This window comes from Macaca thibetana, chromosome 10 (assembly GCF_024542745.1).
Source record: "Macaca thibetana thibetana isolate TM-01 chromosome 10, ASM2454274v1, whole genome shotgun sequence".
Classification (NCBI taxonomy): Eukaryota; Metazoa; Chordata; class Mammalia; order Primates; family Cercopithecidae; genus Macaca; species Macaca thibetana.
Window position 1 is genome coordinate 72,301,120 of NC_065587.1, and position 13,531 is coordinate 72,314,650.

Genomic DNA, 13,531 nt, shown 5'->3' on the forward strand with positions numbered 1-13,531 from the left:
TCCTCAGAGGTCCAAGCTTCATATACCTTTCTAGTTGTAAAGCCTTATATCCATTAGGAGTCTTAGTAATCCCACTTGTGGAAATGTTTATCCATAAAGATGGTTATTTTTCTAATAATGAAAAATGTAAAGCAAACTAAATATTAGAATATAAGGGAATGGTAAAATAACTGTTAAGATTCATCAAAATCATTCTGCCATTTAAAGTTTTGTTTATAATTAATGAAATAATGTAAAATAATTGTGATCTAAGTTAAAAAAGAAAGGTGAATATTAATATGAACATAATTGTGTAACACTGTATAGAAAAATACCAGAAGAAAAGATATCAAATGTGAACAGTGGTCTCTGGGTGGTTGGATTGTATATGATCTTTCCCATCCTTCTATTTTTTAAATATACTGTCATGAGCATATGTTATTTTTTAGTGAGTAACAACAAAAAATATTTTTTAGTGTCACTATGGGCTTTTACCTTGCTGTGATACATTTTCAGTTTTCCTGGACTAGCTCTTCTTTGATATTTTTTATCTTATTTCTCAAATTAGTTTTTAATGGGCCAGTTTGGGTGATTTATCAAAGATAAATTAACTACAGAGATAGTTGCAGATAAATCTTATTGAACTTACTCCATGCAGTTCTTCCATGGTACAGACCCCTTGAAACTCTTTTTCTTCCAGCTTGCCAGTGCAATGGCCACAGTAAATGCATCAATCAGAGCATCTGTGAGAAATGTGAGAACCTGACCACAGGCAAGCACTGCGAGACCTGCATATCTGGCTTCTATGGTGATCCCACCAACGGAGGGAAATGTCAGCGTAAGTCAAATTGGTCAGATTTACTCATGGCAAATTGGTGTGGAACACAGTACTTCTATTTGACTTGAGTAGGAGGAAAAAAGCCACTTTGTTTTGGATACCACATTTCTTATTAAATCATACTGGTCAGAGGCTCAGCTGAGCTGGAAGAAAGAACTAAGGTTTCAGTGTAGCTGGTTAATGCAACAAGCCAAAAATGTTAGAGTTAAGCTGACCACATTCTGCAGTGGTATAAACAAGGGCCCAAAACCAGAGAAAGTGCCAACTTCTGTTTCCTTTCCTCCCATTGAACAGGGCACAGGTCAATAGTCAGAGGGATCAGCTCAGACATGGGAGTCTTGGGGCTCGTCTCACTGAGGAGAGAGCCCCGGACAAAAGGTTCCAGCAGTATATGGACCCTAAGGTTGTGGGGAGGGCAAGGTGTAAGGGCTAGGAGTAGGAAAGTCCTGAGTTGGAGTCAGTTAGGAAAGTGTCTTCTGAATTCCCCCTCTTCCCCCCATCAGGAGGCCTTGGTGCCTGAAGAAGACCTCAGCCCAAGGCCTCAGATAGGGAGCCTGGGAATGAAGGCTCCAGGGCTAGGAATGTAAACATGTGAAGGAGCGTGACCCATGAGGTAGACCTGAGTCCTTAACTGCACCTCTCTCAGAGCCCCACACTCAGGCCCACCTCATAGGTCACGCTCTGCCTGTAGGGAGGTCCCCCTTCCCCGAGGGCAGCCAGGTAAAGCCTATGTCATTGCCTATGGTCAGGCCTAAAAAATCACACAGAGGCTTTTTAACCAGGAGCCAGACTCCTCAATACTTCTAGTGTATTTTAAAGATTTAAATAGTCCCATGTTGGCTGGGCACGGTGGCTCACACCTGTAATCCCAGCACTTTGGGAGGCCAGGGCGGGTGGATCACTTGAGGTCAGGAGTTTTAGACCAGCCTGGCCAACATGGTGAAACCCCATCTCTACTAAAAATAGAAAAATTAGCTGGGCGTGGTGGTGGGTGCCTGTAATCCTAGCTACTCAGGAGGCTGAGGCATGAGAATTGCTTGAACCTGGGAGGTGGAGGTTGCAGTGAGCCAAGATCACGCCACTGCACTCTAGCCCGGGCAACAGAGTGAGACTCAGTCTCAAAAAAAAAAAAAAAAAAAAAAAAAAAAAAAAAAAAAAAAAAAAAAAAGAAAGTCCTGTGTTTCCCCTTTTATGTCAAATAGAAGCCTGCAAGCAATAGGACATTTTATCATGAGATCAAAAATTATGACAAGTAATACTTATGAACTGCTTTTTTTATTCTAGTTTCCAGCTGAAAAACATAATGAGTACTATAGTTGAAAGACTCTTCAAAGTTCTGAGCAGGAAAAGTAAACATAGGGAAATCTCTACCTACTTCCCAGATCCCAACTCCAAACTTTGGCATGACCCTTCAGAATCTAATCCAAGACCAGCCAGGAGAGAGGCAGTGTTCTAGCTGTATGTCCCTTACTCTCCCTGGGGTTCAGTTTCCTCATAATAATAGGGTGGTTGTTGAGATGAAAGCAGAGCAGTACATGACACACATTCTGCAGGATACTAGTCAATACTCAGTAGACGTGGGCAATTCTTATTACCCTTCTAATGCCATTCCCCATTACTCCTAAGTAAAAGTTCTTTCTCAGATTAAAAGGTACTTGGTAAAAATATTTTCCCACTCTTTGTGAATAGACTTTATCCGTTAGACAGTAACTAGAGTACCTAACAGAGTGGTAGAGTGTACAAGGCATTGTGCTGTTAGCCACTCAAGATACAGGTGCTTTTATTATCCCCAAGATCAAGTAAACTGCCCAGGGTCTCACAGTGAGATGTGGCCAAGCTGAGAACCACGTCCAGTCTGTGCTGACCTTAACTACTGGGCTGGTTGTACTTCCAGATGCCATCATCCCCACATCAGCAGCTACTATCTGGAAGCATCACATTTTCCTCTGTGAGATCTACAGGGCCTGAGTACAATTGTATAGAACTTAGAGTTTGCCTTATTTTTCAGAGTCCTAATCCACAGTAGAAAGCGTGGTGTTTAGAATACTGCAAATCGGCCGGGCGCGGTGGCTCACGCCTGTAACCCCAGCACTTTGGGAGGCCGAGGTAGGCGGATCACGAGGTCAGGAGATCGAGACCATCCTGGCTAACAAGGAGAAACCCCATCTCTACTAAAAATACAAAAATTAGCCAGGCATGGTGGTGGGTGCCTGTGGTCCCAGCTACTTGGGAGGCTGAGGTAGGAGAATGGTGTGAACCCAGGAGGCGGAGCTCGCAGTGAGCTGAGATTGCGCCAATGCACTCTAGCCTGGGCAACATAGCAAGACCCTGTCTCAAAAACAAAAAAGAATACTGCAAATGGCACCAAGTCTTTGATGTTTTCTTCTTAAAATTGTATAGTCCTTAGGTAAGGATAGTAGCCATGGTTTCTTGAATGCTTACTATGTTTGAGACATCATACACATATCATCAAAAACACCCCTGTGAGATAGGTACCGTTGTTATCCCCATTATATGGACAAGGAAGCTGAGACTCAGAAAGGTTAAGTAGCATTTCCAGAGTGACAGAAGAGCCAAGTAGAGTACGCTGGATTCAAACCCAGGCAGACGGACATAAGGCCTTTGCTTCTCACTAATAAATTACACACCTTCCCCCAGTCTCAACGGAGCCAAGCATCAAACACTCACGATTCTGACTTTAGCATCCATTCTGTTAATCTCTGCACTATTCTGTTTTATAGTTTTCTTTGGGTGATTTTTTCCCCAAAGGATTTATTTTTAAAGCATACCTCTCTCCAACTGAATGCCTTTCATTTATTCACCAGCAAAACAGGGTATAAAGTGAAAAGGTGTTGACCAAAAAACCTTTCATTTTCTTCAACTGGAGTATAATATTTATCACAGCTTGTATTATGTTGGATGATAAAAGGAGAGATGTTGAGATGGCCAGAGGAGGGAGATGGGAAGAGCTATTTTCTGTAAAGGCAAAAAAGAAGGTGAAGCAAGGGTGGCGCGTCCTGAGGGCCCCTAAAGCACTGACCTTGGCGTTGGATCCTGGTTCTGAGTCCTGCGGTAATTCCAAATGTGGCCATCATGGAGAAGGCACCTCAGCCAAGACCAGCCCTCCTTCAGAGGACAGTCACCTCCAGAGCACCTTCCTAGGGGCAGCAGCTATGTCTGTGTCCCCACACCCAGCACCTGGCGTTCTAGAGATGCTTCACAAATATTTATTGAATGAATGAAAGAATCATAGCAGTGAAAAAGAGAGTCTATTGAAAAGATCAGAATAGTCATTGCTTCAGAAGGCAGTGGGTACCAGCATTTACTTTCCTCCTGTCCTTTGATTTTGGTTCCTTTAATGTTACCTATACATTATTATCATTAGCTGAAAAATCATGAATCTTGCCCATTGAATGCTCTTACTTTAATCTGTCTTTCCTACTGAACTCAATTCAGATAAAATTGCTTGTTTTGGAAAAAGTCTCCAATAGTCAGAATTTTTTAAGCCAGTTGTGACCTCCATTCGTTTTTCTTCTCTGCAGCATGCAAGTGCAATGGGCACGCGTCGCTGTGCAACACCAACACGGGCAAGTGCTTCTGCACCACCAAGGGCGTCAAGGGGGACGAGTGCCAGCTGTGAGTACCACACTCCCTGGACCACCAGGGGAGGACCAAGAGGCTGTGCAGCTGCCTGAACCCCATCCTGAGAGCCACCCACTTCCCTGTGTCTTGTTGCTGTGGACTCTGAGGGATCTCTGGGTTGATTAGTTTGAAAGTTTGCCCATTCTACTTCAGACAGGTCAATCCCCAAATTGAGGAGGCTGTCAAGTTAGCAGCAATTCCTTAATGGCTCTTGAATTCACATTTTTGTTTAAGTGATACTGACATTTCCTGGGTTGTCCATTCAGATTAGTCATTTTAACTTCAGCAACTACTTGATTTTTGTCATGTGAAGAGATTGTACTCTTTCCCAAAGAGTAGAGTTGGAAGAGCTGGTGTTTTGGTGATGGCATTTATTTGGCGTTTGGTTGTCTGATTGTGGAAATGATCCTCTTACCTTTAACATTTGCTGTTACTCTAGCATTTTCCTTGTTGAAGGATGTCAGGCATCTTCCTGGAGAGGGTTTGGAGTCCCCATCCATGAGGATGCAGGTGCAGAAGCATCAGGCACGTTTAAGATTTCAGACCTGGCCCTGCCTCCACTGAGCAAGGTGCTCTTGAGGCAAATCACTGTTCCCCACATCTGTCAATAGTGGGACTAGCCATAGTTGTTTTTGATGTCCTGTTAAGTTGAAATAGGAAGGATAGTTCCTCAATCAGTGTATACCGGGCTGTCTCACGGGGAAACCTCATAAAACGCATGCATCCGCATTTACTCATTCTCAAGAGGAGACTTAAAAGTGTTTAGTGTCAAAACACTGAGCCGATTAATCATTGTAAACATCATTATTTCTTTTTTTTTTTTTCCCGAGACGGAGGCTTGCTCTGTTGCCCAGGCTGGAGTGCAGTGGCACGATCTCGGCCCACTGCAAGCTCTGCCTCCTGGGTTCACGCCATTCTCCTGCCTCAGCCTCCCAAGTAGCTGGGACTATAGGCGCCCGCCACCACACCCAGCTAATTTTTTATGTGTTTTAATAGAGAAAGGGTTTCACCGTGTTAACCAGGATGGTGTCGATCTCCTGACCTCGTGATCCGCCTGCCTCAGCCTCCCGAAGTGCTGGGATTATAGGCGCGAGCCACCGTGCCCGGCCAAACATCATTATTTCTTAAATAACAGTAGTAATAATGCCACCAGTGATTGAGACGTCATCGCTAGTGCTACTCAGCAGGGTTTGGTCTGTCTACCTTTTTAGTTTATATTTGCATATATGTTTACTAGTTTCATGTTGCCCTAAAGCCAATATGTGAAGAAAAGTCTAATCCAAGGTTAAATTTAACTTTTAGGTCCACATTCCTTTAAACAGAAAAATGTGATCAGGCAAAATTAATCACTCTTACCCTCAGTTAGCTGATGCAACAAAGACATGAGGTGGCATCAAGTAAGACTTTCAAGTTCCTTCAAGATCACAGATGTAGGCAGGTGCTGCTCATCACCCTGGCTGAAGGGACACAGCATGCCTGCCTGGGAAAGGCTATCACCTGCTTCCCGCCCTTTCCTCTTCGTGCATAGCTGTTGTGTTTACCTAAATGGCTTTGTGAAGTGGGAGGCTGGGTTTTGCTGATGTTTATAGATGATATCTATGGGGAAATTGTTTTCTGAGGAGAACACATTTTTTTTCTACATACTGGTGAACACTTGTTCCAGGGTTTTAAAAAAACAGTGATTCTTGGTATTTAGTCTTCTCTCACTTGTGTTTAAAGAAGAGAATTAGTTTATCCAGGGAACATAGGAAAGAAGTGAGAAATTAGTATTTGAAAAATGTTTTGACTGCACTCTTAGAAGAATATGTAGTCCCCACAAAATTGAAAATGTGTTTTTCATTATAGCAAATAGGTGTATTGCGTTTGGATTTTTCTCATTGCTTTGGCAAATGCTTGTCAATTGTCTTCATATAGTTGGTGTGTGAACTGCTGAGCAGTCAGTATTGAAACATGCATGCTCTTCGTAGACTACCTGAGCTGAGTTATGGTGAAGGATGCAGTTATAATGACTCCAGACTGTCTGTACTTTATATAAAAGGATCTGCTTGGTTTTAAAATGAATTCAGCTTCTGTTTTAAATAGAAGTATAAATAGTCTTTGTTTTTTTCCCCCAGATGTGAGGTAGAAAATCGATACCAGGGAAACCCTCTCAAAGGAACATGTTATTGTAAGTGGTTTTGCAATTCTTATTTCTAGAAGCAAAGTAGTTCAGTAAAACTTCATTGTTTAACCTCGTTTGAGAATAAGTGCTATAGGACTATAGCAACCACCAATGAAGTGTTCCCTAACTTGATATGTTTACATTCTGTTAAGTTTACTACTTATAGGAGCACTATTTTAACCTGTTTTAATTGTGTTTGGGGTTAACGTTAATGTGTCCATAGCAGATAGCAGGAGAGAGTAGAGAGGCATGCATCTCTGTCTTTCCATGTTATGTTCTCTTAAAACTTTATTTGCCATTACCTAGTTGGGGTCATCATATTTCGTGTTTTAGGATATAGATCAAAAACAGAATTCTTAAAATATGGTGAAGTTTTTGTCATTCTGTCTGGAACTGATTTGTGTTAACCACCTTGGGGTGAAAGGTCAGTCTGGCAAGGTCACCAGGTTTTTATGGGTAAATGTGTTTTCTCTTTATGGGAGAATGCACATGGTAGACCAGAGTATGGAACCAGAAAAAAGGAGTTAATGTTATGGCATATCCATTGTAATTATATACCTGCTGTACTGGGTTGAATAACGTCCCTTCAAAATTCATGTGTGCTTGGAACCTGTGAATGTGACTTTATATATATATGTATATACACACATGTAACTTCTAAAAGAAAATAAGAGAAAAATATCTTGACCTTCCGTGGGGAAAAGTTGTTAGATATGTTTCTAAAAGCATAATTCATAAACAAAAAGTAGATTAATGAAACTATATAAAAATTTAAAATGAAACTATATAAAAATTTAAAACTTGTAGGAAAAAACCATCCAAAACATAAAAAGCCACAGACTAGAGAAAATATTGACAAATTATCATATATTTGATAAAGAGTTTGTATCCAAAATACATAAGGAACTCTTCTTACAACTGAATAAGAAGACAGTTCCAGTTAAAAACAGGCAAATATTTGAAAAGACATTTCGTGAAAGAAGATATTACAGTGGCCAATAAGCAGGCCAATAAGCACATTAAAAATGACTTAACATCATTAGTTATTTGGAATGGAGATATTAAAACCACAGTCAGATGCAGCCCTAAAGTGATTAGAATCCAACGCTAATGCCATGGCTTTATAGAAGACAGTGGTAATCTCGTGTCTGCTTCTGCATTCAGTCTGTTGCAGGACATCTTTTTGGTTAAACACATGAAAAAAACCTGGCCTTACCAGACATGCAGTTGGAAAAGGGTATAGTAATACCCTTTTAATAATAGCCTTTTCAGATAATTATGGATGTTATTTGATATTATGCTGAAACTGTACAACTGGTCATTTCTTTAAAGCAGTTTGATGGGTTAACCCAAATAAAATGATACTGCCCACAGACTTGATTTTCTTTGAGGAACCTAGGTGCAGGTGAGTTAAAGTGCCTTCCTCATTACTTTATAAGAAAAGCAGCCTGTATCTCTAAAGACCTGTTCTATTTTGTGCATGTGTGTATTTTTTAAATACGCCTTTCTTTCTTTCCATAGATACTCTTCTTATTGACTATCAGTTCACTTTTAGTCTATCCCAGGAAGATGACCGCTATTACACAGCTATCAATTTTGTGGCTACTCCTGATGAAGTAAGATTTTTTAAAGTCTTCCTATTTTGTTTTGAATTTGTATGGATCTCTTTCTTGGTCATTATGGATAGAAGTACTGCCTTAGCAGTGCTCTCCAAACTGCTCTCCAAACTATACGAGATGATCTCTAGAGGTATAGGAAAGAAATGTTAGAATCTGTATTATCTCCTTTCCACGTAAAAGGCAAAAGTGCTGTTAATAAGATTTACCAGGATCTTAGACGCAGACTGACATTGATTCCACACATACTTACTCTGCCTGTCAGCCCATCACGGCCTCATACAGAAAGGGGACTCCACCATCAGAGGGCAGACACCAGAGCCTGGATTTACTCTCTCAAGAGTGACCAGAAGCTTAAAGACTCTGCTGATTGAAATGCCAGTGATGCAGCCCCAATCAGACAGCAAAGGAGGGAACACTTCTGCTCCTAGAGTGAGTTCTTAGCCTCATTAGGAGGCAAAACAGCAAAGGCTTAGTGAGGTCCAATAAGAATTTAGCCAGGAGTACTTTAAATTGTTAAAATATGTGTGTAAAATGTGGATTTTTTATCTGCTGTCATTAATGATGAAGCCCAACCTGCCTTAAGGTATTACCTAATGGTGGAAGGAAGGCCACACTGCGTGACATTTAAAACTGAAGCATCCAGAACACGAAGATGCACCTGTACAGCTTCTTCAATGAAATATAAAGCCATGCAGTACCCACTTCAGTATTTAAAGAAATTTTGCTAAACTTAATGGTAAATTATTTAGGAACTTCCTTGGAGATTTCTTACTTCTCATGAACATACACAAAGCCATTTACCATTACAAAATTCCATTGACAATAAATGTGACAAATAATACATGGAAAACAATATGACAGTAAGCCAAAGTATATTGCTTTGTTAACAAATGTTATCTATAAACATTGCTAAATTTAATTTTAAAAGTAGAACAAAGTCTATAGTGTGGTATGTTTACTATACAAGTAAATGAAAATAGGATTTGTTTTTAATATTCTATTTCAATGATAAAATTAAGAAAAAATATACTAGAAAAGATACATTCTCAAAAGTAAATTGCTTTTTAAGTAAAAATAATAAATTAAGTGAATTATTTTATGGAAAAACTGTAGGTATTAATATATCATTTGAGTGGCTGTATTGACTGGAATTTTTTTCTTAAAGATTTTAAAATAAGATTATAACAAAAGTACCACACATGTAATATATTCACTGCCTCATAAGCAAGTGTTTGAAGTGCTCAGAATCTTTTAGGATGTACTTGATGCTATTAATTTCATTAAAAAAATAAATATAGTAGAATTTTTGTAATACTTCTTAACCAGGTGGGAAGTGATCATGAAAATATTTGGACCTTTCTGGATTTCCCAGTTTATCTTAACAGAATACTTACTAGAGTTATCCAAATGCATATATTCTGTCTTCTATAAAAGCACAAGGATTTTAAGTTTATTGATTCTTTCTGTGGAAAGACGTATAGTTGACCCTTGAGCAATACAGGTTAAAACTGTGAAGATCCACTTATACGCAGACTTTTTTCAACCAAACGTGTAATGAAAATATAGTATTTGCAAGATGTGAAACCTGAGTATACGGAGGGTGGACTTTTCATATGCAAGGGTTCTATGGGCAGACTGCGGACTTGAGTATGTGTGGATTTGGGCATGCTCAGGGATTCCTGGAACCAATGACCCACGTAATTGTTAGTTACGTGGGATGACTGTAATTGTTAGTTGTGTGCTGCCAGCAAATACTAAATACAAATAAGTAAACACTTGAGCTGTCCTTTCAAGATGAAGGTGAGGTCTTATCAGTAAATGAGAAGGTAAATGCTTTGTGAGGGAAATTTCTGGTTTAATGATCACATTTTAAAAATAGCTGTTTGGAAATGTTTCCATAGTTGTGATTTTGTGCTATTAAAGTGATCAAAACAACACCCTTATTTATTCTAACCTCTCAAGATCTTTTAAAAATGAATAATTTCGGTACAGTTGGATTCTTCTGTAAAAGATAAAAATATAACATTGATTAGTTTGCAGAAATAATTATTTGACTCCAGTTAAGAAATGTACTAGTAAAATTTCAGTTTGACTAATTATTAATGTTATAATTTACCTAATATCACCGACAGTACACTTCCTCCGTTGGCTTAACAGATTCCTCAGCAGTATCTTTATTAGTCATTAAGACCAAGGATCAAAATAAATTAAGTTAGATTAGCCCTGTGAACTGCTGTAAAGTGGTCGACAAGATTTTCAAAACTAAGAAGCCATACTCAATCATATTTCTCTTGAAATAATATTTTTAGTAAGAGAAAAGTATTTTTCAAATCATGAATATAATAAAATTATTTTTAAATTAAGTACATTTCGGCTTTATATGCTTTTTTTAAAGGCTGTTTCAAGTTTTGGAGAAGTTTTACACTGTATATAATCTATGAGTTTAGAATTACATGGGTTTCAGTTATAAATAAATATAATTTAGGGCACTTGATCAAGTGTTTTATTGATAGGAGTGAACTTCAGACATTTGAAAACAGCTGCCCAGAGAATCTTTAGGAGGCTGATCCCCCAACACAGGTCAGAAGATGCAAATCATTGTGCTCTGATAGGGGTCTTTTTAAAAGGCACTTTCTCATGCAGTTAGGCATTTGATAGAGCATTAAATTACGTATACTTTTTATGGGAGGGAATGAAATTTTATTGGGATATGTGCTTGTATTAAGGAAAATTGGTTAGAAATTTTGCTAATTCTTCTGTGAGTTTCTCTAAAGACATCATAAAATATTTGTTATTAAGAATGTTTAGAGGAGTAAACTTTATTGCTTTATTTTAAAATCTAGAAACTGTTTTAATTAATATTCTAATAATTTGTACCTCTCATCAGCAAAATAGGGATTTGGACATGTTCATCAATGCCTCCAAGAATTTCAACCTCAACATCACCTGGGCTGCCAGCTTCTCAGGTAAAGACACACCTAGAGAAGACCCCCCAAATGGAGGTGTGATAGATTAAGAAATGTAATATAGGAATTGAGAAAGCGAGCTTAGGAGACAGATTGGTTTGAAACCACCCTTGCCACTTATTAACTATGAGACCTTGAGCAAGTGTCTAAATCCCTCTGTAAACCTTAACATTATTTTATTCATCTGTAAAGTGAGCATGATACTTACCTCTTAGAATTGTTGTATAGATTAAATTAGGTTATACCTACCAGAGTTTGCTGTGGTGTCAGGCTCTGTGTGGTTACTACCCTAGCCCACCACCACCATTTCTGTTCTTGCTGTGGCCACTGGCACTACCATCATTGTCTAAATCCATGCTTCAGAAGTGAAAAATTCAAATGACTCATCGTTTCAATAAATGAAAACATTTTAAATAAAATGAGATTTCAGTAGGTGCAGAGAAATGTAACTTGGGAATTACATTAAGCTCTAAAAGCGCAGCTCTTACTGTCTGTCTTACTGTGATTCACTGGAGATCTACTGTGTAGAAAATCTAAAGAAATAAAGGATAAAGGGCAAGTGCCGTGACTCATGCCTTTAATCCCAACACTTTGGGAGACTGAGGCAGGAGGATTGCTTGAGCTCAGGAGTTTAAGACCAGCCTGGGCAACATAGTGAGACCCTGTCTCTACAAAAAAAAGAAAGAAAAAAAAAACCGGGTGTGGTGATGCATACCTGTAATGCCAACTACTCAGGAGGCTGAGATGAGAGGATCACTTGAGCCCAGGAGTTGGAGGCTGCTCTGAGCCATGATTGTGCCATTGCACTCAGGTGTGGGCAAACAGAGCAAGATCCCATCTCTTTAAAAAAAAAAAAAAAAAGAAAGAAAGAAAAAAGGATAATCACTACTTGATAACTCAACAAGTAGATATGGGTTTGAAATTTGTCCATTAAATTTACTTGCACTGTGCTATTAGGCAAGTTACTTAAGGTTTCTGAGCCAGTTTCCTCCTGTATAAAGTAGGATAGTAAAAACGCCGTCCTGGCAGGGCGTGATAGCTCTTGCCTGTAATCCCAGCACTGTGGGAAGCCAAGGTGGGCAAATCATTTGAGGTCAAGAGTTCGAGACCAGCCTGGCCCACGTGGCGAAACCCCGTCTCTCCTAAAAATACGAAAATCAGCCAGGCGTGGAAGTACGTGCCTGTAATCCCAGCTACTCAGGAGGCTGAGGTAGGAGAATTGCTTGAACCTTGAAGGTAGAGGTTGCTGTGAGCCGAGATCACGCCACTGCACTCCAGCCTCGGTGACAAAGTGAAACTCCATCTCAAAAAAAAAAAAAAATTTAAAAAAACAAACAAAAAAAAAACACCTTCCCAAGTAGAGTGATGTGAGAATTAAATGGGATAATAAATGAAGTAGTCAGTGTAGTGCTTGAAATGTTACGGTAAATGGTAACTATATTTTATCATCATTATTACTATTACAATACTGGGTTTTTTTTAAATCAAAAACACAAACCAATTAGAGTGATGCAAAATAAGAGTATTACCTTGTGCACGCCACTTACATTTATCGTCTTAAAACATTGTGTTGAATTTGAGAAAAGTTCAGAAACTCGCAATGAGGAGAGACTTTTAAGAAAAAGTCTGAATTATCAGAGTCTTTGGAGAAAGGCAGCATCTCCAGGCATGTGAAAGATTTGTAGTGAGCTGGGCCGTGGCTCATGCCTGTAATCTCAGCACTTTGGGAGGCTGAGGCAGGTGGATTACCTGAGGTCAGGAGTTCAAGACCAGCCTAACCAACATGGTGAAACCCCGTCTCTACTGAAAATACAAAATTAGCTGAGTGTGGTGGCGCATGCCTGTAATCCCAGCTACTTAAGAGGCTGAGGCAGGAGAATTGCTTGAACCTGGGAGGCGGAGGTTGCAGTGACCCAAGATTGCGGCATTGCACTCCAGTCTGGACAACAAGAGCGAAACTCCATCTCAAAAAAAGAAAAAAAGAAACATTTGCAATGAGTGTCTCAATGAAGACGTGATAATCTGGGCTCTAGTCACAGGGTCTAACTCAGACATGGAAAAAAGTCCATTTCATTAATCTTTATCAGCACTTGAATTCCTGGCTGAGGGAGAATGTGGAACATTGAAGGACTGTCTGAGAATAGGATGGAGTTATACCAGATTAGGAGGACTTAAATACCATGGTAGCTGGCGGTAGAAGGGAGGACCCAGTGACCCCTTGAGCCCCTCCTCCCTGCTACTGTGGGTTAGGCAGTGAGCGGTACATCAGCATTACTGGCATGGGAGTCTGGCACATTGCCAAGGAGGTGTAAAGGAGAAATGCAAA

General features: G+C 39.6%; 1 protein-coding gene across 2 annotated transcripts in view; it reads left to right on the forward strand.

The window, feature by feature from the left end:
- The window catches only part of ATRN (attractin), a 176,767-nt gene that overhangs the window by 110,033 nt on the left and 53,203 nt on the right, over positions 1-13,531 (forward strand). For both annotated transcript variants that reach the window (XM_050745651.1, XM_050745652.1), the window contains exons 19-23: positions 680-817; positions 4,360-4,453; positions 6,574-6,626; positions 8,142-8,236; positions 11,127-11,205. In XM_050745651.1, the coding sequence (XP_050601608.1) occupies positions 680-817; positions 4,360-4,453; positions 6,574-6,626; positions 8,142-8,236; positions 11,127-11,205 (459 nt within the window). The remainder of the gene's footprint in view (positions 1-679; positions 818-4,359; positions 4,454-6,573; positions 6,627-8,141; positions 8,237-11,126; positions 11,206-13,531) is intronic.